Source organism: Mustela putorius, unplaced genomic scaffold (genome assembly GCF_011764305.1).
Source record: "Mustela putorius furo isolate JIRA1106 unplaced genomic scaffold, ASM1176430v1.1 tig00000139_pilon_pilon_pilon, whole genome shotgun sequence".
NCBI lineage: Eukaryota > Metazoa > Chordata > Mammalia > Carnivora > Mustelidae > Mustela > Mustela putorius.
Window position 1 is genome coordinate 11,415,802 of NW_025421293.1, and position 25,612 is coordinate 11,441,413.

A 25,612-nucleotide genomic window follows, 5' to 3' on the forward strand; every position below is an offset into this window, starting at 1 on the left:
GTCTGGCAGTTACTCAGCTATACCATGGTAAGATGAAAGCAGCAATAGATGATGTATAAATGAATGAGCATGGCTATGTTCCACTAAGGACATGAAGTACAGGTACCATCCCACCCCACACTGCTGGCAGGAGTGTATATTAGCACAGTTGAGAAAATTATTTGGCGTTGTCCACTGAAATTGAACATATGCTTTCCCTATGGTTTAGCGCTTCCCTCCTAGAATGTACCCAACTGAAATGAGTATACCAAGAGACATGCATAAGAGTGTTCAAGATAGCATTAAGGGGCATCTAGGTGGCTCAGTCAGTTAAGTGTGCAACTCTTGATTTTGGCTCAGATCATGATAATCGGCTGTGGGATCAAGCCCAAGTTGGGTTCCGTGCTGGGCATAGAGCCTACTTAAGGTTCTTTCTCCCTCTCTTTAAAAAAAAAAAGAGTGTTCAAGACCGTTTTATCCAAAATAGCCAAGACTGGAACCAACCCAAATGGCCATTGACAGAAAAATAAATATCTTGCGATAGAGTCACATAGTGGATTACATACAGCAGAGAGCTACAGGACATGCCATAGCATGGATGCATGGGCCTGGTATTTGCAAGAAAGCCAGGAACGAATGTATATTCAAAAAACAAGCAGAACTAGTCTGTGGAGCTAGGAGACTATTAATGTGCTAGAAATGTATTTACTGACCTTGGTGATGGTCCCTCAGGTATGGGCCTTTTGATTAATTCATGGAGTTTGACATTTGGTTCATAGATTTTGTTATACTTTAATTTTTTAAAGGCTAATGTATTTATATATGGTGTGTTGGGGAATAATCTTGTCAACCATTGGGCTTCCACTCTGAGACGATAGGTTTCAAGCCAGCTTTTTCATTGGGTCTTCCAAGGGTGTCAGTAAGTGTTCTGTTCTTGGGCCAGTTCTTGCAGAGAGGAATGTACATTTCCTGCCTCAGGAATCAGAGACTGCCAGCATTCTGGGAGCGAAGCAATAGAAGGTGGCCGGAGGCTTGTTCATTATGCTCTGGCACTGGCACTGGCACTCTCTTGACCCTGTGCCTGGTGCCTCTGCCTTAATGTCCCTTCATAGTGGACCTCCACCGGGTGGGTTTTTTTGGAATGGCTGACTTGACAGATTCTCTTCAAAACCAGTGGTAAAATTAGACAAACTTGTCCGACGTTCCATTCTGCTTGCTAGGTGGGGTGTTGCCCAAATCAAGAATTGCTTAATAAAGCCAATTAGAGTCTTCCAAAGAAAATTAAACAAAATTGTAAAAACAACAACAAAAATTATTCAGTATCAGAAAATAACCGAAGGAATATAATGATCGGGAGCATTCAGGAAAATGTGAAATTCTGTCATGAATTGGGCTACCTCTGGTTGGCTGTCCACCCTGCAGGCTGGGGGTGTGAGCCTTCTCCCCTCAAGCCATCATCGTTAACTTTTTTTAATGTTGAGGAAGTGGATGCTTGAGGAAGTTAGGTAATAGCATCCCGCGGCTTTCATATGGTGGAGCGGAGACTTGAACCCGGGTAGTCTGACCTTAGATTCAACAGACTGCTGTCCATGGCTCACCACAGGGTTGTTACAGGGATGAAGTGAGATAATTGACTTTAGATTGCTTTTCAAATTGTTGAATACTGTAAAAATAAATGAAGCATTTGCCTTGAGAAAGATATTAGAGCTTTAATGGAGAAATTTCAACATTTGTAACTGATGGTGCCTCTTTCCTCATTGTGTCCCCCCCCCAACTCTCAAATGCATTTGCTTTTTTTTACCTGTTTTAACCTTTAATGTTCCCATGAGCCAGGCAGAAAAAAATTAACAGTTTCTGTTACCCAGTAATTCATAGACATGCTCTATTTTTTTTTAAGTACCATTTTCTGCAAGATATTTATTTATTTATTATTTGTTTGTTTGTTTGATGGGGGGGTGTGAAACATAAGCAGGGGGAGTGGGAGAGAGAGCGGCTGGCCTCCCCCCAAACAGGGAGCCTGATGTGAGGCTCGATCCCAGAACCCTGGGATCATGACCCAAGCCAAAGGCAGACGCTTAACTACTGAGCCACCCAGGTACCCCAGCATGCTCTGTTTTCAAACAAATAAGAGGAGTTAGAAACTTCCAACATAATTACTATATCCAGATAGCTTAACTCTAGTTGTACTTAAAAGGATGGGGCACCTAGGTGGCTCAGTCAGTCACGTATCCAACTCTTGATTTTGGCTCAGGTCATGATTTCAGAGCCCTGAGTTTGAGCCCCACATTGGGCTCCATGCTCAGCGGGGAATCTGCTTCTCTTCTCCCTCTCCTTCTGAACTTCATCTGCTCCAGCGTTCACTTACGTTCCCATGTTCTCTCTTTCTCAAATCTTAAAAAATAACAATAAAATTTAAAAATAAAAAGAAATTAGGATGTTTCTGTTGTTTACAGTTGTAGATGATAAATGGGTTTTTGAAATATTGAACTGTGTATAAATTGTATCTAAAGTTTATGTCTAAGGTGAACAAATTAAATGAAAATTTTACTAGTTTTGAGTGAAAGTTTTTTCAGTTGAATAATAAAACAATGTTTTATTCCCTGGAAAGAATAGAGATGAGGTGGGAGACCATTATTTCACTTTTTAAAAACTGGCAGTCAGGATTTCACCGACAGATTTCTCAGACCTAGTATAAGAAAAGGTTAATAACGTTGTTAGATTTTCTCTATTGCTTCCCAAAATGTATTATTGGCAAGGCTCACCACAGAAACGTAGCTGTTAATATTTGGGCGTGTGTGCTGCTTGAGGAGATAAGCTAACACACCAGTAGCCATGAATTCGGCTTTAGGCTTGACCCTTTTCATGCCAAAATTGAATTAAAAGACTGAAGATCACGCTCATCTCCTGGTAACCATGTTCTCTGCCTCCTTTTAGACTGGATCAATCTCAGAGATGGACCCATCACCATATCTGACTCCTCTGATGAGGAAGGGGTTCCTATGCTGGTCACCCCGGCTCCTCAGCAACACGACGATGAGGACCTGGATGATGATGTCATCCTGACAGAAGTGAGTTTTCTTAAACCTACCATGATGAGGCATTATTGCAAGTTAGTGATCTGATTCTTTGGCCCTAGGCTAGTGGTTGTTGAGACCTCATAGGACAGCTGAGAGCACTGTGGCTCTGTGTGTGCTGTGGTCGTGCATCTCTGAGAATAGCCCCTTTCTGCCCTGACTGATGCCCCCGTAACTTTAGAAGCCAGTGTTTGGTCTGTTTCTCAACTTCTGCATTATTGCTGTTTGTTCACTGGTCTGTACTGTTGCAATTACTAAATCCTTCTTGTAGCGTTCATCTCCCCTTTTTACTGTACTTTTTTCAGACTCATCCTGGATATTTTTGTGCTTCATACTTTTATATAAATTTTGAGCACAGCTTTTCTAATTCCAGTAGGTAGCTTGATGATGGAATTCAAAACAAACATTATTGTTAAACTTAACAATTTTTTATAGTACTGACCCTTTCTAACTTCTGTTCCATTTGGCCTATCCTTTCTTTATATTCCTCAGCTAGAGCATTTTGAATTTTTTTTTTTTTTTTCAGTTTAAATGTTAAACATTTTTTGTTAAGTTTCTTCCTAGTTATTTTATCTTTTCTGTCACTTTTGTAAAGGATATCTTTGCTTCAACTGTACTTTCTAACCATTTTTTTTTTTTAATTTAGAAGTGTGGTGGTTTTTATATTAATTTTATATTAATTTCACCTTATCTTTATTGTCTATAGTTGTTTTTCGGTTGATCCTATGACCCTCTCAAGGGATGGCAGCTGATCTACCTGCAAATAACGATACTTGCAGTTTCTTCCTTTCCAGTTTTTATTTCTGTCTATATCTTTTCTAATTATATTAAATAATGCTTTCTCAAAATTTTTAATAATAGGAGTAGGAGTGAGAAAAATATCCACTGACATAAATGGGAATACTTACTAATGTTTCTTTGCTAAGTGAGTAGTAGATTTTTGCTTGAGTTATCCTTTTTTTTTTTTTTTTTTTTTTTTTTTAAGATTTTTATTAGAAAGAGAGCATGAGCAGGGGAGGAGCAGAGGGAGAGGGAGAAGCAGACTCCTCCCTGCACAGGGAGCCTGATGCAAGGCTGGATCCTGGGATTCAGTGATCATGACCTGAGCCAACGGCAGACTCTTAACTAAGTGAGCCACCCAGGCATGCTGAGATACCATTTTTTTAAAGTATGTTACGGAAATAGCCATCTACTTTAAGTTTTTATTAGTGAATATAGAATTCTGTCAAATTCCATTTCAGCATCTGTGGAGATTGTCATATAATTTTTCTTCGATCTGTTAATGTAAATTTTTCTGCTATCTCTGGATCAACTCTGCTTGGTAATGGTATTGTAATGTAATGGTAATAAGCCCTTGGATTCCGTTTGCTAAGATTTTATTTAGGGTTTTCTCCATAGTTGTTATGAGGGAGAGTGGCCTGTAGGTGTATATGTGTGCACCTGTGCTGTCTCTGACAGGGTTTTTACAAACATGATTGATTCTGATTTCATGAAAAAAATTTAGAAGTTTTCTTTCTTCTTCTTCTTTGTGTTGACATTACTGTTTTAAATAATATCAGTGTTACGTGTTAGAGATTTGATAGAATTTACCCTATAGGTATTTGGGCTATTGCTTTTCTTGGGGGCCAGTTCTTTGAAACTGTCTCAGCTTCCTCTGTGGTAATTAACATGTTTAGATTTTCTGTCACTTTTGTTTTGTTTTTTTTTTTAAAGTAAGCTTAACACGCAGCATGGAGCTCAATGCAGGGCTCAAACTCAACAACCATGAGATTAGGACCTGAGCCAAAATCAAGAGTCACTTAACCAGACCCCAAGGTGTCCCCTCTGTCACTTCTTCTTCTTTTTTTTTGAAGATTGATTTATTTTAAAAAGTGGGGGAGGGGTAGAGGGAGAGAGAATCTCGAGCAAACTCTGCACTGAGCATGGAACCCATCACAGGGCTCGATCTCAGGACCCTGAGATTACAACTTGAGCCAAAACCAAGAGTTGGATGCTTAACTGACCAAGCCACCCCAGGCACCCCTTCTGTCACTTTAATACCAGTTTTGTTCTGTGACACTTTCCTACAAAATAAATTCTTTAAGTTTTTTTTTTTTTTTTAGTGTATTAAATAAAATTAAACCTCTTCTCTCTGTGTCTTCTGAGTCTTTTTTTTTTTTTTTTAAAGATTTTATTTATTTGAGAGAGAGTATGAGCAGGGGAGGAGCAAAGAGAGATGCACACTTCCCACTGAGCAGGGAGCATGATGCGGGGCTCGGTCCCATGACTCTGGGATCATTACCTGAGCTGAAAGCAGACGCTTAACTGACTGAGCCACCCAGGTGCCCCTCACATTTGTTTTTCAAATATGGTTGGGAAACGAGCAATTTCAGATGGAGGGATTTAAACTCTCCAAACAAGGATTCATTTCCAGAGAGGTCCAGCACATCTCCAATTCACCCCGAGCTTGAGATTTACCAGAACCCTTCCCCATGGTGAGTTCTGAATTCCACCTTTGGTGCCCATAGCTCCTCAGCGAGGATGTCGGAAGTGTTGTTTATCTTCTCCTCTTCATCTGGGTCTGGAATTAGCAAATGCAGCTACAAGAGAAAAGTACCCCATTGTGGGGCTCATTTTACTGGACTGCTACTTCCTGGTCCCTGTCCCACTATATCTCTGAGGCCTTCAAGTAGATGTTTGATGTTGCTTTTATTTTTTGACCCAAGTTTGCTGCTTTGGAAGTGTTGTTTATCTTCTCCTCTTCATCTGGGTCTGGAATTAGCAAATGCAGCTACAAGAGAAAAGTAACCCATTGTGGGGCTCATTTTACTGGACTACTACTTCCTTGTCCCTGTCCCACTATATCTCTGAGGCCTTCAAGTAGATGTTTGATGTTGCTTTTATATTTTGACCCAAGTTTGCTGCTTTTACTCAGTAGAAGCATTGATCTAGTATGTTGTTACTAGAAAAAGAAGCCCAGGGGCACCTGGGTGGCTCAGCAGGTTAAGCCTCTTCCTTCGGCTTAGGGCATGATCTCAGGGTCCTGGGATCAAGCCCCGCATCGGGCTCTCTGCTCAGCGGGGAGCCTGCTTCTCCCTCTCCCTCTGCCTGCCTCTCTGCCTACTTGTGATCTCTCTCTGTGTGTCAAATAAATAAATGAAATATTTTTAAAAAAAAGAAGTAGTCCACTTTTTTGTCTTTACCCATGTGCTTTCTGAATCAATGTGCCAATAACTTGGTTATATGTGAGTGTGTGGTTGGGTTTTGCTTTAGGGGATCTTTTTAAAGAGACTTTTAAATTTAATAGAAGAATTGATCTTGTTTATATTAAATTATTTATTTAATCACTACATCCAGGGTAGGGCTCAAGACTCCTGACCCTGAGATCAAGAGTCCTTCACTCCCCTGACTGAGCTAGCAAGGCACACCCCTCATTTATATTTAAAATGTGATTATTATCATTTGTTTTTAGTTCTTTTGTAATATTTATTTTGCTTTACATTTTTATTCTTTTAAAAATAATCTTTCAAGAACACCTGGGTGGCTCAGTCAGTTAAGCATTTGACTCTTGATTTCAGCCTGGACCATGATTTCATGGTCATGGGCTCAAGCCTTGTTAGGCTCTACATTCAACAAGGGGTCTGCTTGAGGTTCCCTCTGCCTGTCTCCCCAGCTCATGGGCTCACATGCTCTCTCTCAAAAATAACTAAGTTGTTTTTAAAAAATAATCTTTCACTATATATTCCTTGCATCTTGGAGGTTTTGTTTTTACTTATTTTGGAACTGTGGTGTAGCTGGTAGTTTGAAAACTTTTTTTTTTAAAGGTTTTTATCCTTAGTTCTATTCTTTTTAGTTCTTCTGGTATAACTTTTATAGTTCATATGCTGTCCTTATATGTACCAGTTGATTAATCAGCTTTAAGTGTATTTTTGGACCCCTGGCTACTTCATCTCCCATTTTTTGACAATTATCTTATTTCCACTCAACCATGATTTTAAACATTTATATTAAAGAAATATTGTATTACTAATTTGTGTTTTGTTTCTGTTTTGTCATTATTTTACCTGCTGTGTAGTACTAACTTTCTAATTGTGTTATTCATCTGCCATTTCTTTTTTTTTTTTAAGTTGGGTATCTTTCTATAATTTCTAGTTGGTTTTTATTACTCAACTTCGAATGCAATTGAACTTCTCCTGGACCAGGCAGTTATGTTGGGGAAAGGCTCAGGGACTGTTGTTGGCTAGCGGGAGTTCTCTCTTACCAGAGGGTGGGTGGGTGTGTGGGTATGTGTGGGTGTGTGTAGGTGCGTAGGCATGGAGTGTTTGTGTACCTGGACTTTTGTTTATTTAGCATTCTCTTCTTAGGACCTGGCAGAGATTGCTGGCTCCAGAGAAGCCCATTTCAAAGTTTCTGTCCATCCCGTGTCACTGACACGTGCCCCCCTACAGAGGTGTTTGTCCCCTCATAGTCTAAGATCCTCAGAAACTCCTGTCAGTGGAGTGGCCGTTCCCATGTTCCAAACAGGGCACCGGTCTTGTCCTCCCGGGACACATCACCATCTTTGGAAAACTTTCTGCCTTTCTGAAGTTTTCTCTTCCCTGCCAGACATCTGTAGTTCTGCATTTATTGGCTCCTTCTCTTATATGCTGTGATTTGGGATTGCACATGTCTGCTGGTTTCATCAAAGATTTTGAGTTTTGTGTCTCATTCTTCTGCCTGGATTGGGGGGATTTCAGAGAAGAGAAGGGACAGAGGACCTGTATTCCATTACCTTAAAATTGGACATGCATTTTAATTTAACCACTCTCTCGGGCATAAACTGTAGAATGTCTCCGATTTTTTTCTTTTTATGTTTTGAGCAGTGTGGCAGTGAATATCTATTAAATATGTGCCCTTTAGCTACAGAAGGGTTTATACAATAGATATAAAAAGGTTATACTGATAGATCCTAAGGATATGTATTTTTAATCAGTAATGCCAAATTGCTCTCCTCAATTCAGCAGCAGTGAATGATAGCCTGAGAGTTTCTCCACATCCTTATCAGTGTTTTGACTTATCTAACTAAAAGCTCTGCCAGTCTTATGAGGGGGTGGAGGACATCCTTTTTTAATTTGCATTTTGCTAATTACCGATGAGGTTTAAATTGTTTTCATGTTTTTTGAACAGTCCTTGTTCTGCTGTTTTCTTGTTCTTTCATTATTTCCTCTGCAGTGCAGTTGCATTTTAGTGGTGTCAGGTGAAATTATAGCTGTAATTATATAAACTATATATGTAAATTTTTATAAATTTTTAATAATTTTAAATAAATTTTTAAACTTTATATATATAAATTTTATTATATATAAACTATGTGTAACTATATAAGCAAACTAGAACTCAGGTTCCAGTCTATGAATGGCTGTGTTGATTCTTAGAGTTGGAATCAAATTTCAGTGTTAAGATAAATGTTAAGAAGAATAGGTTTTGTGGGGTAGGGTGTTTTGGGGTTTGTTTCTTTCCTGTCCTGTCTCCAGAGCTCAACATAATTACACAAGGAGACATAGGTCTAGGAAAGAAATTGAATTATTATTAAAATTTCATTTTTTCTTAGACAAATAAACCTCAGACATCACGACCCAATCTCATCAAACCAGCTGCCCAGTGGCAAGATCTCAAAAGATTGGGAGAAGAAAGGCCTAAAAAGTCTAGAGCAGCCTTTGAATCAGATAAGAACGGCTATTTTTCAGTGTGTAACAGCTCATTGTTTGATTCTGGGGCGCAGGATGATTCTGAGGATGACTACGGTGAATTTCTGGATCTTGGGCCTCCTGGAGTTTCTGAATTCATTAAGCCAAGTGGCCAAACAGAAAGAGAACCCAAACCTGGACCAAGTCATAACCAAATAGCAAATGACATCATCAACCCAAGGTCAGAGCAGAAAATCGTTATCTTGGAAGAAGGTAGCCTTCTTTCACCAGACAGCGATCCTCTGGACACTCAGAACCAGTCATCTGAAGATTCAGAGACAGAGCTTTTATCAAACCTTGAAGAATCAACTGCTATCCTGGATGATCAGGCCATCGAAGAAGACTGCTGGTTAGACCATCCTTACTTCCAGTCCCTAAACCAACAGCCCCGTGAGATAACAAACCAGGTTGTTCCTCAGGAGCGGCAGCCTGAAGCAGAACTGGGCCCATTGTTGTATCAGCATGAACCCCCGGGACTCACTTTTCCAAGACCAGCTTTTCCAAGACCGGAACCCCAACAGGATGGGATTCCAGGCCCCTCTTCTCCTCAGCCTGCCCATCCTCTAGGAGAACTCGAAGACCAACAATTAGCAATAGATGATGAAGAGCCAGGGCCAGCCTTTCCACTCCAAGGATCTCAGGAGCCTAATTTGGAAAACCTTTGGGGGCAGGAAGCTACTGAGGTAGATCAAGAACTCGTTGCACTTTTAGTGAAAGAAACAGTAAGTTTTATTTTATTTAAGTGAATAATTACACTAAATGTACTAGGTTTTCTTTTACTGCAAAGTCACAGCAGGGTGGTGGGGGCACTTTGTTTTCATCAGGGATCTAGAGCTGAATACATAAAACAGAAGAAAGACTCTGAAGAATAAGATTACCTAGAGCTGAACTGTCCAGTGTGGTGGTTTCACATACCTGTTTAAGTGCCTTAAAACTAGATAAAATTTAAAATTCCGTTTCCAGTGGCACTAGTCACATTTAAAGTGCCTGGTAGTCACATGGGTCCAGAGAGCTACCATACTGGAAAGCACAGAATAGAACATTTCCATCACTGTTTGAAATTCTGTTGGATATCCCTGATGCAGAGTGTGATGCAGGGCTGTGGATTCCGACTCAGCTGCTCATTGCCCTTGAACAGGCTTTCAGCCCTTTTCCCCTGGGTGTTTTTGTCTGGCACACGAGCTTATGTGCATGTTAAGAGGTAGCGCTTTCTCCTTTTTGGACTCCTTTGGCCTGGGCAGAGGTGTTCAGTGTTAATTGAAAGAGTGAAGAACAGATACGCAAAGTGGCAAAGGACCAGGTAATCTCTAGGGTCCTTTCTGGAGTCCACACTCCCATGTAGACACATTAAGTCTGGGCACAGACTTGCCTTACAGTCTCTTTCTCGTCTTGAGTTATTTTACTTTTTGCCATCTGATTTTTATTACAATTTGAAAGCATTCTAGTGGATGAAAAATAATGTTTTTATTCCTTTTCAGGAAGCCAGATTTCCAGATGTCGCAAATGGGTATATTGAGGAGATAATTCATTTGAAGAATTATTATGATTTGAATGTGTAAGTACACCACATGCCTTTTGTTTTTCTTACTGTAGTGAAATACACATAATATAAAATTCTACGGTTTATACCATTTTTAAGTATACAGATCAATGGCATTAATTAGCTCCACATTTTTGCACAACCATCCCCACCATCTCTATAACATTTTCATCTTCCCAAACTGAAACTGTCCCCATAAACAGTAACTCCTTATCCCCCACCGCTGCACCCCCAGCCCCTGGGACATACACTTCTACTTTCTGTCTCTCTGGATTTGACTACTCCAGAAACGTCATAATAGTAGAATAATAACACAGTATTTGTCCTTTGGTGACTGGCTTATTTCATTTAGCATTATGTTTCCTTTAATGATCCTGTTAGAAGAGTTCTAATTTTAGTCATATACAGACTTTCTGGGTTTTACTTAGTGCTGCATGGTTGTGGAATTAAGGTGCTTTGTTAATTCTGAGCATTGATACTACATGTTCTGGTCAGGTTGTTAAAAGACATTTTCTTCCCTTTATTTGTAACAGAAAGTGTTCTGCAACCACTCTGCCTGTTTGGAGAAGTGCATGGAAATGTTTTCTTTAGTGTTTATCATAAAAATGATAACTATAGGGGCGCCTGGGTGGCTCAGTGGGTTAAAGCCTCTGCCTTCAGCTCAGGTCATGATCGCAGGGTCCTGGGATTGAGCCCTGCATTGGCCTCTCTGATCAGCAGGGATCCTGCTTCCCTTCCATTCTCTGCCTGCCTCTCTGCCTACTTGTGATCTCTGTCAAATTAAAAAACAAACAAACAAAACTATAATTTTCTAAAAAATTGAAGTGTCTCCCAAAAAACAAATAAGTCCTTCCCCTTTTACACTCTTCCCCCCCCTTCTAGTCTGCAGAGGTGAAATAGTTGTAAATTTGTGAAGAACAGTAGAATACTGAAACTAAGAAAATTTTCAGTTAATACAGATCACATCCTTTAGACAGAAGAGGTAGTATACCTAAAGCTCTATCCTCAGAAGATTATGCCCAGTACTATAGTACTCAGCCAGGAGTGCAAGTGAGAGCTGTTCCCTGCCACGGCCAAGTGGGAAGAGCCCTATTGCCCAGGTCAGCAGCCAGAGGAGATGCTCTTTTCTAATTCATACAAAGACTGTTGGTGCCAGGGGCCACCTTGTCCGTCGCCCTCTATCCAGGGACAGCCACTAACCAGTTTTTGGTTTTCTGTTTGTTTCTAGGATTTTTTTTTTTGAGAGACAAAGATAGCGAGGCAGAGCACAAGTGGGGAAGTGAGGGAGAAGCAGCCTTCCCAAGGAGCAGGGAGCCCAGCTCCAGGCTTGATCCCAGAACCCCGGGATCATGACCTGGGCTGAAGGCAGACTCTAAAACGACTGAGCCACCCAGGCACCTCTGTGACCAGTTTTTAAACCAGAATTGAGTCAGAGTTTTATAATGGTGTTTATCTCTTTAGCTTCTTAATCTAGAACAGTCCCCCACTTAATTTTTTTGATGTCATTGATTTTCCTCCCAGTATTTTTTTTTAAGTAAACACTTTTCTTTTTTTTTTAAGATTTTACTTATTTATTTGACAGAGATAAACACAGCGAGAGAGGGAACACAATCGGGAGAAGTGGGAGAGGGACAGTCAGACTTCCCACTGAACAGGCAACCTGATGTCGGGCTCGATCCCAGGACCCTGGAATCATGACCAGAGCCGAAGGCAGACACTTAACAACTGAGCCACCCCAGTATTTTTTAACATGGGTTGAAAGACTGTATGATGAACCCCATATATCCACCACCTGGGTTATTATCTGGTGTTGCTCTGTAAGATTTTGTCCTTTTACTTTTTGGTCTTTTTCTAAGTTACTGTGGACTTTAAAATTTTATATAAGTGATATTTTACAATCAGTTTAAACCTTTTTTGGTTTTGGTACTGAATTATCCTAAGTTTGACCAGTAGGAGCCTCTTAAGATGCATCTATGTCATTTTGACATGACCCTATTAGTCTGAGCATGTCCTTGCTTTCTGAAATACAGAGTTGCTTGGGCTTACCTTGAATGTTTCTTCCCTAAACCAGGAATAGGGTTATTTCTCCATGAAACCCAGGTTTTTGCCACTAGCATCACTTGTCAGCTCTTAACAGGGGACATACCAAGAATATCGGGTTTTTTAATCATATGTTCATAATTTCACATTCAAGTTTAACATTAAAATTTTTTTCCCCTCAGTCTTTTTTTTCTTCTTCTTCTTCTTCTTCTTCTTCTTTTTTTTTTTTAAGATTTTTACTTATTTATTTGACAGACAAAGATCACAAGTAGGCAGAGAGGCAGGCAGGGGTGGGGAGAAGCAGGCTCCCTGCTGAGCAGGGCACCCAATGCTGGGCTCTATCCTAGGACCCTGAGATCATGACCTGAGCCCAAGGCTTTAACCCACTGAGCCACCCAGACACCCCTCCCTCAGTCTTTGTAAATTTTATATTTATATTTATGTGTCCCTCCACTAAAAATGTAGTTTCTAGTAACATTAATACAACTTTTTATCCTACAGTATACATAAAATTGTTGTGGCAGTGCTACTACCGATGACTACTATTGAGTAAAGTAAAAAATGTTTTGTAGTTATTTTATGCTTAATGCGTTTCTCACTAAGACGGTACAGTTAGAACATAGGCTATCCTAGGTAGTAGAATGATGACATTCCTCAGTTCTAAAAATTCAGTAGCCAGTATATCCTCAAATAACCCTGTTCTCATCCTTCTCCTGTCCCGCTTCTCCCCCGTGCTCTGTGGCTCTTGACCCCATCTCTTGCCTCTGTGATATACTCTGGATGATTCCTTCAAGGCAATCCTCTAGCTCACTAATTTTCTTTTTAGTGGGGTGTAATCTGCCACTAAACTCATCCACAGTGTTTTTAGTTCCATTTCCTATATTCTTCTCATTCTGGCATCCTTAATTGGTAATTCTCCAGATCATTTTTCTAGTGTCATCATTTTGCCTGTATTTTTAATCCATTTAGTTCTTTAAACACAATAAACATAGCTTCTTTGTGTTCTGAGTATGATCATTCTGACACTTGAGGTCCTTGTGACCCTTACAATGTTGTTTCTGCTGACTCTTTGTATCCTCTTTTCCTTGTGCATTTTGTAAATTTTGACCGTCAGCTCATTCTTGGGGTTTTGATAGAAATGGTTCCTTCAGGAAGAATTCGCTTTGTCTTTCAGCACGTGCCTAGAGGCAGTTGTTGGTCTAACACTACTTTATCCTTTAGATTGTTGTCTGTAAAGCTTTGAGTCATCGAGATAGTAAGAATTTAGTCCTGGATGAGGACTGAGTATAATACTCACAAATTCAGAGTGCATTTTGTTTCCTCTCCGTCCACTCATCATCAGTATTAAGGCATGTTTCTCCTTATGGCCTGTGAGCTTTGTCTCTGTGCCCTGTGAATTAAGGACTTAAGAATAAGATGATTATCATTATCTTTATTTTCTTTTTGAATATGTAAGTGACTTGGTGAGTACACTCAGGAAAATCTTGCTTCTGTTTAGCTTTACTTCTCTGGGATTTCACTTTCACTTAGGTTTGGACTCCTAAGAACTTCTAATTTTAATTTGATGTACTTCTTTTTTTTTTTTTTTTTTTTTTTAATATTTTATTTATTTACTTGAGAGTAAGAGAGAAAGAGCATGAGAGGGGAGAGGATCAGGGGGAGAAGCAGACTCCCTGCTGAGCAGGGAGCCTGATGCAGGACTCGATCCTGGGACTCCAGGATCATGACCTGAGCTGAAGGCAGTCGCTTAACCAACTGAGCCACCCAGGCGCCCCAATAGTCAGCAAGATTTTATTTATTTATTTGACAGAGAGATCACAAGTAGGCAGAGAGGCAGGCAGAGAGAGAGAGTCAGGGGAAGCAGGCACCCCACTGAGCAGAGAGCCCGATGCTGGGCTTGATCCCAGGACCCTGAGATCATGACCTGAGCCAAAGGCAGAGGCTTTAACCCACTGAGCCACCCAGGCGCCCCTAAAACCTTTTTTATTATGGACTGTAATACACATATAGAAAAATGCACAAAATAAAGATAACGAGCCTAATAATTTATCACAAACCAGACATTCATGTAACTAGCATCTAGAAATCCTCCCTCAGAAAAGGACATTGCCACCATCTTCAAACACTGAAGATTTTGTGAAGATTTCGTGTTGTCTCTATCCTTTAGTGACTGGCTTCTTTCACTCAGCATTGTTTCTGGGGTTTACCCATGCTCTGTGTGGAGGCCAAGAAAATTAAGGCCATCCCACCTCAAGTTTAGCTGATGTGGGAAACAGAGGCAGAAGAAAATCATTATAATTCCTTACCTACTGACAAGCCCTTGAAACAGACAGAGTGGCTCTCCCCTGGGGACTTAAATGCCCTCACCTTGAGGTTTTGCTAAGAACAATCCTAGCCTAACCGACCCCCTACCCCTACCCCGACAGGTCCGACCAGAGTCCTGTAAGTCTACTTTAACAATTCCTTTAGGAAACTTTATCTTTAAACCTCCAAGATAGTGTGGAGAATCATTCCCAAGTATATGGCCCACTGATATACATCTAAAAGGTCTCATGAGAAGATTTTTATTATTGGTAATAAATAACCTCTCTCCCAACAATAGCTAGCCCCTCAAGGTCCTGGAGACCTTGTTTCCCAAAGTCCTTAGAGACTTACGCCATCCCTAATCCCTTTTGTCCTCACCCATTGCTGAGTCCACCCCTACTCTGCCTTTAAAAACTCTGACTATAATCTGGCTTGGGGTCCAAGTTCTTACTCCACTGTGTAGGGTACACTTGGGCCCAAGCTTAAGCTTGTCAAATAAACCCTCGTGTGATTCCATCAGTGCTTGGCTCCTTGGTGGTCTCTCAGATGCAAAAACTCGGGCACAACACTCTGTATAACTATAGTTCATTCATTTTCACTGCTGTGTGGTATCCCATTTGTATCAAAATACTATAATTTTTCCCTCTGGTTTTGATAAGCATTTGAGTTGTTTCCACCTTTTGGCTTTCACAAATAAAGCACCTTTGAACCATTCTTCCACATCCCTCCCGAACCTCCAGTATTTACCAGATTTGGCCTTCTTTGCCATCCTGTTGGCTACTGTATTTTCTTTCTCTCTCTTTTGTTTTAAGATTTTATTTTTTACTTGAGAGAGAGCGTAGAGGGAGAGGGAGAAAGGGAGAAGACAATTCACTGCAGAGCAGAGAGCCCAATGCAGGGCTCAGTTCCAGGACCCTGGGATCGTGACCTGAGCTGAAGGCTGATGCTTAACTGACTGAGCCAACCAGGTGCCCTGACTACTGGTATTTTCAAGCAGAATTTTTTTATTTCTGAATTTCTGGTCTTGTTTCTCATTTTTGGGAAGATTGGTCTGCCATTACTAAAAATGAAAGTAATGACTTCATAATTACATTATTTTTAACTAATAAACTTTGTTTTTAGAGCATTTTTAGATTCATAGGGAAATTGAATGGAAATAACTAGTACATTTTTGCAATAAAAAGTATCTCGGGGCACCTGGGTGGCTCAGTGGGTTAAAGCCTCTGCCTTCAGCTCAGGTCATAGTTCCAGGGTTCTGGGATTGAGCCCCCTCATCGGGCTCTCTGCTCAGCGGGGAGCCTGCTTCCCTTGCCCCCCTATCTGCCTGCCCCCCTTCCTACTAATGATCTCTGTCTATCAAATAAAAACCTTAAAAAAAAAAAAAAGTATCTCGACTTCCCCTCAACTAAAAAACAACTAATTTTATTTTTATGCAAGCTTTTAGTTCTTCTTGGAATGCAAACACAGTTTTTTCAAAGAGTTGATGCAATTCTGGGTATCTTGTTTGTGAAATAATGGCGATGTTAATAATGATCACCTTTAGGGGCGCCTGGGTGGCTCAGTGGGTTAAAGCCTCTGCCTTCGGCTCAGGTCATGATCCCAGGGTCATGGGATCGAGCCCCGCATCGGGCTCTCTGCTCAGCGGGTAGCCTGCTTCCTCATCTCACTCTGCCTGCTTCTCTGCCTACTTGTGATCTCTGTCTGTCAAATAAATAAATAAAATCTTTAAAAAAAAAAAAAAAAAATTTGCTAAAAAAAAAAAAAATAAAAAAATAATGATCACCTTTAATAACAGTTAATTATTGAGTTTAACTCTTTGTTAAATACTTTGTTCTTCGTTTTCACCGTTGTTCTAAGGAACATAATTTTCTATATGGCACTTTCCCTTTTCTTTCTGTATACTCACTACTTGCTGAAATCCTAAAAGTTAAAATTCAGGGTTGGACATTATAAACAAATTCATGGTCACTGAAACATATTTCCCCATAGATTTCCAGTGGAGTCATACCACTTTATGTTGCTGTTGGAGCTGTACGTGAATTGCTTTAGTAATGTCTCAGTGATGATGCATAATGGTGGTGTTAACTAGGCATAAGGGAGCTTACTGTTTATTTCTTTGATAATGGGGGCTGCATGGGATTTTTCATGTATTTGTTTACTAATTGTATTTCTCTCCTATGTGAATTGTTTGCACCTTTTCTCACTGAATTCTTTTGCTGTTGTTCATGTTTTCCCGATTAGGAAATGCAATACTGGTTTTGTTCCATTTGGAAAACATAAATGATTAAGTATAAACCCAGCACATGTAGCTAATACTGTAGGATATACTGAAGAATGTAGAATACGGATTTGAATAGGAAATGCCAAGTTTAAGTATTTTTTAATAATTTATAGTAAATATTAAAGTGACCCTTTAGAAATTTAGTATACTTTAATGTTTCCCTCTCATTCTACAAATGTGAATGTATTATTTTTCAACTTTTGCAATTTCTGTGAAATTGACAGATTCTGTGACAGTTTGTTCTCTTACCTCCTGAGTCTCATTCTAGGGACTTACTGATTCTATGCCTTTCACATCACTCAGATGCAAATATTCATTCTTTTTTTTTTTTTAAAGCTTTTATTTCACACAGAGAGAGAAATCACAAGTAGGCAGAGAGGCAGACGGTGGGGGAGGTTGGGAGAGAGCCCAATGCCGGGTTCCACCCCAGGACCCTGAGATCCATGACTTGAGCTGAAGACAGAGGCTTAACCCACTGAGCCACCCAGGCCCCCCTCAAATATTCATTCTTAAACATATAAAAATACTTGTGAAATTCAAAGAAAGGGGACTGTGCGGTAATTGTACATGACTTTTATCCCTGGGCTCTTGGGACCTAAGGTGTTAATTCTCACAACAGCTAAGCTAAATATTGTTAATACAGACCCAAAAGGAGGCACAAAGCAGAGTTGAGCAAGCTGGCATTGTGGGTGGCTGACACTCTCGGTTACTTTATGTGCAATCTTTAAATCACCTATAGACATAACCATCTGGTCATTTTAGCACGAGGGATTTATTCACCAGAGAACCAACCTCCTGTGATGGTAATCTCTTTGAGCTGATTACTAAGACTTTTCACTCACATGTAATGAATCTTAAATTAGATCGAGGCAGCAGCAACTATCTAAGGAATAAAAGCTTAGAATACTAGCCTGGCTCATTTAGTAGCAGTGCTTTCTTGAGACCCTTCAGCTTGTCAGGTCAGATCAGGTATGAAATAATATACATGGGTGGGGAGATTTGAGTACTGACAAGCCTCCCACTGCCTTGGCCCCAGGCTGTAAATATTGATGTCTTGGGTTATAGTTACATTTCTACAAAAAAGAAACTTTGTATTTAATTACCTGTGCCACTGAATATCATTTAACCTTCAGGAAAGTTCTTTTGGTAAGGGTAAAGGTGTTAAAATACAAATGACTTTGACAGTTCAGAATGAGAGCCTCCAGGGCACCTGGGTGGCTCAGTGGGTTAAGCCTCTGCCTTTGGCTCAGGTCATGATCTCAGGGTCATGGGATCGAGTCCCACATCAGGCTCTCTGCTCAGCCGGGAGCCTGCTTCCATCTCTTTCCCTGCCTACCTCTCTACCTACTTGTGATCTCTGTCTGTCAAATAAATAAAATCTTTAAAAAGGGGGCGCTTGGGTGGCTCAGTGGGTTAAAGCTTCTGCCTTCAGCTCAGGTCATGACCCCACGGTCCTGGGATCAAGCCCCGATGCATTGGACTCTCTGCTCAGCAAGGAGCCTGCTTCCTCCTCTCTCTCTGCCTGCCTCTCTGCCTACTTGTGATCTCTGTCAAACAAATTAATTTTAAAAAAAATTTTTTTTTAAATCGTTAAAAAAAAAAAAAGAGAGAGAGAGCCTCCAGGGGCCTCTGTCTCAATCAGTAAAGGACCTCTGACTCTTGACCTTGGGATCATGAGTTTGAGCCCCATGTCAGGTGTACAGATTACTTAAAAATATATTGCATCATAAACAAGTTTAACTTGAGATTAAAACTTACGTAAGTAACCGAACGCAGACCTCTGATTTCTGCCATGTGGAATTCCTTCTCTTGCAGTGTTTCTGGGTGTGATCTTCTTAATACTGAAAATACGAAATGAATGGTCAGAGAAGAACCCCTAATACATGGTTGGCTTTTGTTTTGTTTTCTAGAAACTACACCTACTATTTTACTTCTGTGTCATATGCTGTAATTCTGTATCATGTGCTTTAGAAAAATACTTCCAAGTAGAAAATTGTAAAGGATGAGTTTTTTAAAAATAGGAGTTATAATACTTTCTTTCTGCTAGTACTCTAGCAGATCATCTGCCATGCGCCCCATGTAGATGCCACTGGCTGCACCCATGATAGCTGTGCTGTTAAAGAAGGTTCTTCACTGAGTGACCTTTTTATCTTCCCCCAAGTTCCTGATATCTGGAATGGGATGTGGTAGCCGCACTTAACCAGAACATTATAAACAGGCATGTTTGAAATGAAGAAGGCGCTCCACATCTGGGTTGTAGTTTGTCCAGATGTGCATGTGAACAGAGTTATTTCGACCTTGAGGCCTTTCCCCATGGACACTAGATTCTTGGTGGTGACTAATTCTCAGGTCAGCCTATAGAGGTCTGTATAACCTGCAGAAGGGGCTGATGAAGAAGTCCCCCCACACACTCTGTTCCCACTTCTCCCCTCTGGGGGAGAAGAGGAGCTGGAGGGGAGTGCTTTTTCTCTCCTCTTCCTGTCCTCCTGTTAAAGGCTCTACTGTTGGCACTGGACAGGAGAGACCTGGGAAGAAGGGATTCAAGAATCCTGGGGTGGAGTCATTCTAAGAACCTGCAGGAGCAAGGAAAGGGAGAGAGGTGGAGTGGGGAATCCCCGTGACCCTTTGCACTGAGAAGCTTTCCTGCTACTGAAGCACGAGAGCTACACCTCACCCCCCAGCCTGTCCTCGTCTCTGTGGAGTCATCCCAAGAGCTCAGTATGTTGTTGTATTTGGTTGTCACAGGGTGAGGGACCTCGCTGGTTAATATTTGTTCAGTCTGGACAGTGATATATCAGCATGTGTTATGTTACTCTGTATCCTTACCTTTAAACGTGTTTCATAATAGTGATAAAGGGACAAAGCTATGAGTTTGGAGTGAAGAGAGTCTGTTCTTAAGCAGACATGGTCTGTTCCTTGCAGCTGGGCCAACTGAATGTCACTGAAATTCTTCATGGGGACCGATACGACCAGAGGGTTACAAAAAGTATTAATGAATTAACAGAAGATTCATCAGTCTTACATAATACCCAGTGCTCATTACGCCAGATGCCCTCCTTAATTACCCCAACCCCTCTCCCCTCCAGCAACCCTGTTTATTTCCTATGATCAAGAGTCACTTATAGTTTGTCTCCCTCTCTGATTCCATCTTGTTTTATTTTTTCCTCTCTTCCCCTATGAGCCTCTGTTTTTGTTTCTTAAATTCCACATGTCAGTGAGATCATACAATTATCTTTCTCTGATTGACTTATTTTGGTAAGCATAATATCTAGTTCCAGCCACATCCTTGCAAATGGCAAGATTTCTCTCTTTTTTTTTTTTTTTTTGATGACTGAGTAGTATGCTGGTGTGTGTATGTGTGTTTATTATATTTACCACATGTTATTATATTTACCACATGTTCTTTATCCATTCATCTGTCGATGGACATCTGGGCTCTTGTCACAGTTGGGCTATTGTGGAAATTGCTGCTACAAACATTGGGGTGCAGGTGCCCCTTCAGATCACTACATTTTATCTTTTGGGTAAATACCCAGTAGTGCAATTCCTGGGTCATACGGTAGCTCTATTTTAAACTTTTTCCATACTGTTTTCCAGAGTGGAACAAACTGTTTTTAATTGCAAATGTGAATACATTTTCCCACCCCTTGTCTGTTACAATTTTCTCAAGGACCATAGATACTTTTCATCTAAATTTCCCAGCTCCATACAGTTCAACCAGTAAGAATTTCAGTGACTTCATGACATTGACACCTGACAAACAGGGAAGTGTGCATTAATTAGTATGTTTATTGCTTTTTAAAACTAGAAGTAAAAATAGGAATTAAGTATATCTGTTTTTTGTCTATTTGTTTCATTTTTCGGATCTGCAAACAATTTAATAGACCAGTCATAGTGTATGACGAGGCACATTATTTTTCAAACATTGTATTTAAATCAGTGGCAGGTGTGAGATTTGGAAGTATTGTGAAAATAACGTGATTTATTTTTGCAGACTTTGTAATTTTCTTCTGGAAAATCCAGACTATCCAAAGAGAGAAGACCGAGTCATTATCAATCCCAGTAGCAGCCTGCTTGCCAGCCAAGATGAGACAAAGGCAAGTGTTGTGCTCTTTGTTTTGCAGTCTGCCTCAAAGCCCTCTGCTTTTTTCATCTTTGTGGTAAGAAAATGCCTTATTGGAACACATTTTTTAAAGACCAGCCAGGAAAATAGGATTTCAGAATACACATACCCCTTCAATGGGTTTTCCCAACCTGAGTCGCTTTGGATTCTGTGTTTAACTTCTTTTGTTGTAACTTCAGCATCTCTTCCCACAAAAAAACAAACCTTCCATATCTTTAGTCTTACAAAGCAAGTTTTTAAGATGAAACAAGAATTGGCCAGGATTCTTTGTATCATTTTGGTAGTGGTTGTTGTTTTTTCAATATTTTATTATGAAAATTTTCAAACATAAAGCCAGAAGAATTTTACACTCATCACGTGTGTATCTACCAGCAGTACTATTAGAAGTTAACATTTTATTATATCCACTACGTCACAAACCCATTCCTCTGTCCCATCAGTGCATTTTTTTTGTATTTCTTATATAATTCTCTTAGATTTCATTATGATACATTCTTGTGATACATAAATCACAAGGAAATCAACACACTGCCCCATACCTACATACTTCAGCGTGCATTTCATCACCTAGAGTTCAATATCTGTTATAGTTTTTCTTTTGATGTATGACCTACATATAATGCATGCACCTGTATAACCAAATCTGTATTAAAAAGTTTGATTTTTCTAATCTTTTTTTTTTTAAGATTTTATTTATCTGAGAGAGGGAAAGAGAGAGCGAGCACAAGTGGGTGGAGAGGCAAAGGGAGAAGCAGAGTCCCCGCTGAGCAGGGGACCTTCCCCCTGCCCCACTGATATGGGACTCGATCCCAGAACCCCAGGAGCATGACCTGAGCCAAAGGCAGATGCTTAACCAGCTGAGCCACCCAGGTGCCCCTGATTTCTTTTTAAATCTTAATCATCACTTTTATTGCAATCCTAACTAGCATTTAGTGTGTCAAGTGGTGAAGGAAAGTGTAGATCAGAACTGCTACATGGCTGCTTGATCATTCTGCTCCCCATACTGTTTTTTGACAGTCTCTTTTATGTATTCTATAGCAGGAAAAATGCTAGTTTTTTCTGAACATTTTGTGGACAGAAGCTGGCTGAAGGCTCCGTTTCAAATCCGTAGCTATAATTTTTTACTAGTCGAACCACCAGTTCCTTCATTTCTGTACAGGACTGGTACCCTCTGTGGAGTAATCATGAATACAAGTGAGATGATTCTGTTTCGTAATAAGCAGTTCTTAAAGTGATGCCCCTTGGTGGGAAATGCATTATCTGGCTTCCTAATGTCATGCCCCCCACCCCCTGCCTTCTCGTTCCAGTCGCCTGAGATAGACTTCTTTGATTACTCTCAGTTGGTTCCTCTCGACCAGCGCTGCTTCATCCAGGCTGCTGACCTCCTGATGGCCGACTTCAAAATGCTCAGCAGTCAGGACATCAAGTGGGCCCTGCATGAGCTCAAAGGACACTATGCAATCACCCGAAAGGTGCTGTGCTTGGTCTTCTGGTGGGGTCACACCTCTTGACTGCTTCTTCCTGTGATAACAGAACGAAGAGTTCAGCTTGTGGAAATTGGGATGATTTATGATGGCAAAGCACTAAGGAGTTTGTCAGGGTGAAGATAAATAGACAGAGGTATTTACTGATCAGGAGGAACTGGATGAAAAGAAATCATAGTTTAGAAGAAGGGAAGTTCTGAGGGCACCTGGCTGGCTCAGTCAGTAGAGTATGTGACTCTTGAACTCACAACTGTGAGTTCCACCTTGGGCATGGAGCCTACTTTTAAAAAAAAGTTTCAGAAAAGCAGCAGGGAAAGTTCTGGTTGGCCCATGAAGACATGACGGGTAATGAATGTTACTGTGGACGGCAAGATGACTAGGAATGAAAAGTGTGTTCCAATGCCCCTCCTTGCTTTCCTCTCCAGCTGGGAGCAGGTCTCCTGATGAATGTGGCCTCACCCCAAGTCTAGGCCCCTTCCCCCTTATATGGCCAAGAAGATCCAGGCAGTTGTCAACAAACCCGTCTAATTGTAGGTTAATCTTAGGAAAATTACTGTGAGGGGAACACAGTTAGTGCCTTCTATTTCTGAATCTCATTCCTCATGCCAAATAGGGAATGCTGTGTTGTCACTGAAAAATGAATGAGCTCCCTCCCCCTCGCCCAAAAAAAAAAACAAAAAAACCAAACCAGCTTGAGGCCTTCCTAGCATCTTTATTGCTCCAGAGGTTCCCAACAGCTTTGCCGAGCTCCCAGGGAGCCCAGATTAAAAGGGAAAGGGCAGTAGCAAGAGGTGGCTTCTGTGGCCTGGAGGGTGGGTTGGTCCTATTAGCAATGTTCCTGCTACTGTCCTGGGACCAGTAAAAGAAATTTGACTAGCAGATGCTTCTCCCTGGTCATCCCACAGCCCTCTCATTATTTGGGTGGGAAGTTGGTAGGATTTTGTGGTTCACCTCTTACTTACATCTTCTTTACCCCTTTCTTTGTTTCTGGTCCTTTTTTTTTTTAATGGTGTCTGCTTGTTTTGGTGAGTAGTTGGAAAATTTACAGCATTTTAAAATGGTGTTGGGGTGGGCTGTTTGAATGAAAGTGGGCTGTTTAAGGGGCAGTACTATTTGGCAGAAGCTAAAACCTGTTGCATTTAGTTAGAATTTCTCCCTGCTGTATGCAGATCACGCCCAGGGGTTCTGCCCTGTGGACAGTGATGCTCTTGTGGACTGGGCGTGGGAAGCACACCCAGAGATGTTTTCTAATTATGGCCACAGCACATCTTCCCTGTGCCACTCCCCAGACATGATGATAGCTTAGTCTCCTGATATATATATATATATATATATATGCATGTTTACTGGAGACCATCACATTTCCCTGGATTTTTTCCTTTTGTGTTATAAACATCAAACACACGTAAAATTAGAAATTGTACTGTAATGAGCCCTGCTTACCCATCACTCAGCTTCAGTAACTCTCAGCTCCTGCCTGGTTTTTCGTCCCATGTGGACCCACTTCCTCCCTCCCTGACTGTTTTGTAGCAAACTCCAAGAATTGTTTCATTTTCTTTAAATCCGTAACTATTTCAGTGTTAACCTTTAAAAGATGGATTCTTTTTTGAAAAACAGAATACCAGTATCACACCTTAAAAAGTGATGTTATTAGATACCCACTCATTTTGTTCAAACTTCTCTGGATCTGTCAAAAACCTTTGGTCATATTGAGTTCCAAGTAAAAGTCTTTCTTGCGGTTGGTTGATAGGTTACTTAAATCTCTTAATCTCTTAATCCTTCCCTCTTTACTTTTTCTTGCTGCTCATTTATTGAAAAAAATCAGTTTATCTTCCAGGTTTTGACAGTCTAGATTTTGCTGACTGTACCCTGTGGCATCATTAACTGGTTCTTTGGTGTACTGTATTTCTTATAACTTGATAGTTAGATCTAAAATCTTGATCAAACTCGGGTTTAATTTCTGTCCCCCCCCTTGAATTTTAATTCTATTTCTGCCAGTTGGGTCTTCGACTTTGAGCCTGTGTCTTGAACGTACCGGGCTTCAGTTCTCTTGGTAAATAGTGGATTGATTATTTATTTATTTATTTATTTATTTTTAATTTGTCAGAGAGAGCACAAGTAGGCAGAGTGGCAGGCAGAGGCAGAAAGAGAAGCAGGCATCCTGCCAAGCAAGGAGCCCGATGCGGCACTCGATCCCAGGACTCCGGGATCATGACCCGAGCCGAAGGTAGCAGCTTAACCGACTGAGCCACCCAGGCGTCCCAATAGTGGATGTTTTACATGGCTTGTAGGAGAATTAGATGGGATACAGTGTAGAGTGAGCCCAGCACAGTGCTTCGTGTGTATGAGGTTTCAGTGATAAGTTCCCTTCTTTTGCACTTCCTTTCATGTACTGAGGAACAGTTGTCAAGCCTCTGCATTTAGAAATTTCCCAGTAGCCCACCTTCAGTGTGATCTTAAGAGTCAGTCCTTAGAGTAATATTACAAGACTCCTTAGGTTCATGGTGCTGAATTCACTCTAGAGGGGCCTGTGACCTGAGGACCTGCTCTGGTTTGTTGCCAGCTGGTGGTATCAACATTCATTTTAACAAGGAGCTCCTGCCATGAGTTTTAATAATGTTCTGTTCTGTCCAGTTAGAAGTTATTTATTTTGGGGAGCACTTTGGTCCCTACAGAGCTAACAACCAGAGGAAACATTACTGCAGCTGCACTGTGGTCTCCAAGAAACCTATGCATAGGACACATTCACGAAGAGCTGAGCTAACATATCTGCAACCACACACGCACTGGGGGCAGAGTCTTCCTATACCACCGGCTTGGTGGTATTCTAAGGACTTTGATTTTCATGAAAGTAATTTATGGCCATAAATTTAAAAATCAGTTAGTGCCAAAATGCTTATTTATAATTTTTTAAACCACAGGCTGAAGCCCCCTTCTTCACCCTCTTCCTCTGTTTTCCAGACATAACTCTACTCTTAATCTGTTTTTTTTTCCTAGTACTTACCTCTACATTTATGAACACAGGCTTATCCTTGATTAGTTTCAGAAATTACTTTAGTTCTCTTAAGGTAGATGGGGCTCT

At 40.7% G+C, this 25,612-nt stretch overlaps 1 protein-coding gene across 6 annotated transcripts in view; it reads left to right on the forward strand.

The window, feature by feature from the left end:
- RNF216 (ring finger protein 216) overlaps positions 1 to 25,612 on the forward strand; it is a 143,128-nt gene that overhangs the window by 18,219 nt on the left and 99,297 nt on the right. For 5 of the 6 annotated variants that reach the window (XM_045075145.1, XM_045075146.1, XM_004775008.3 and 2 more), the window contains 5 exons: positions 2,914 to 3,047; positions 8,623 to 9,480; positions 10,237 to 10,313; positions 20,918 to 21,020; positions 22,354 to 22,518. In XM_045075145.1, the coding sequence (XP_044931080.1) occupies positions 2,914 to 3,047; positions 8,623 to 9,480; positions 10,237 to 10,313; positions 20,918 to 21,020; positions 22,354 to 22,518 (1,337 nt within the window). The remainder of the gene's footprint in view (positions 1 to 2,913; positions 3,048 to 8,622; positions 9,481 to 10,236; positions 10,314 to 20,917; positions 21,021 to 22,353; positions 22,519 to 25,612) is intronic. The other variant, XM_004775010.3, reaches the window with a different exon arrangement.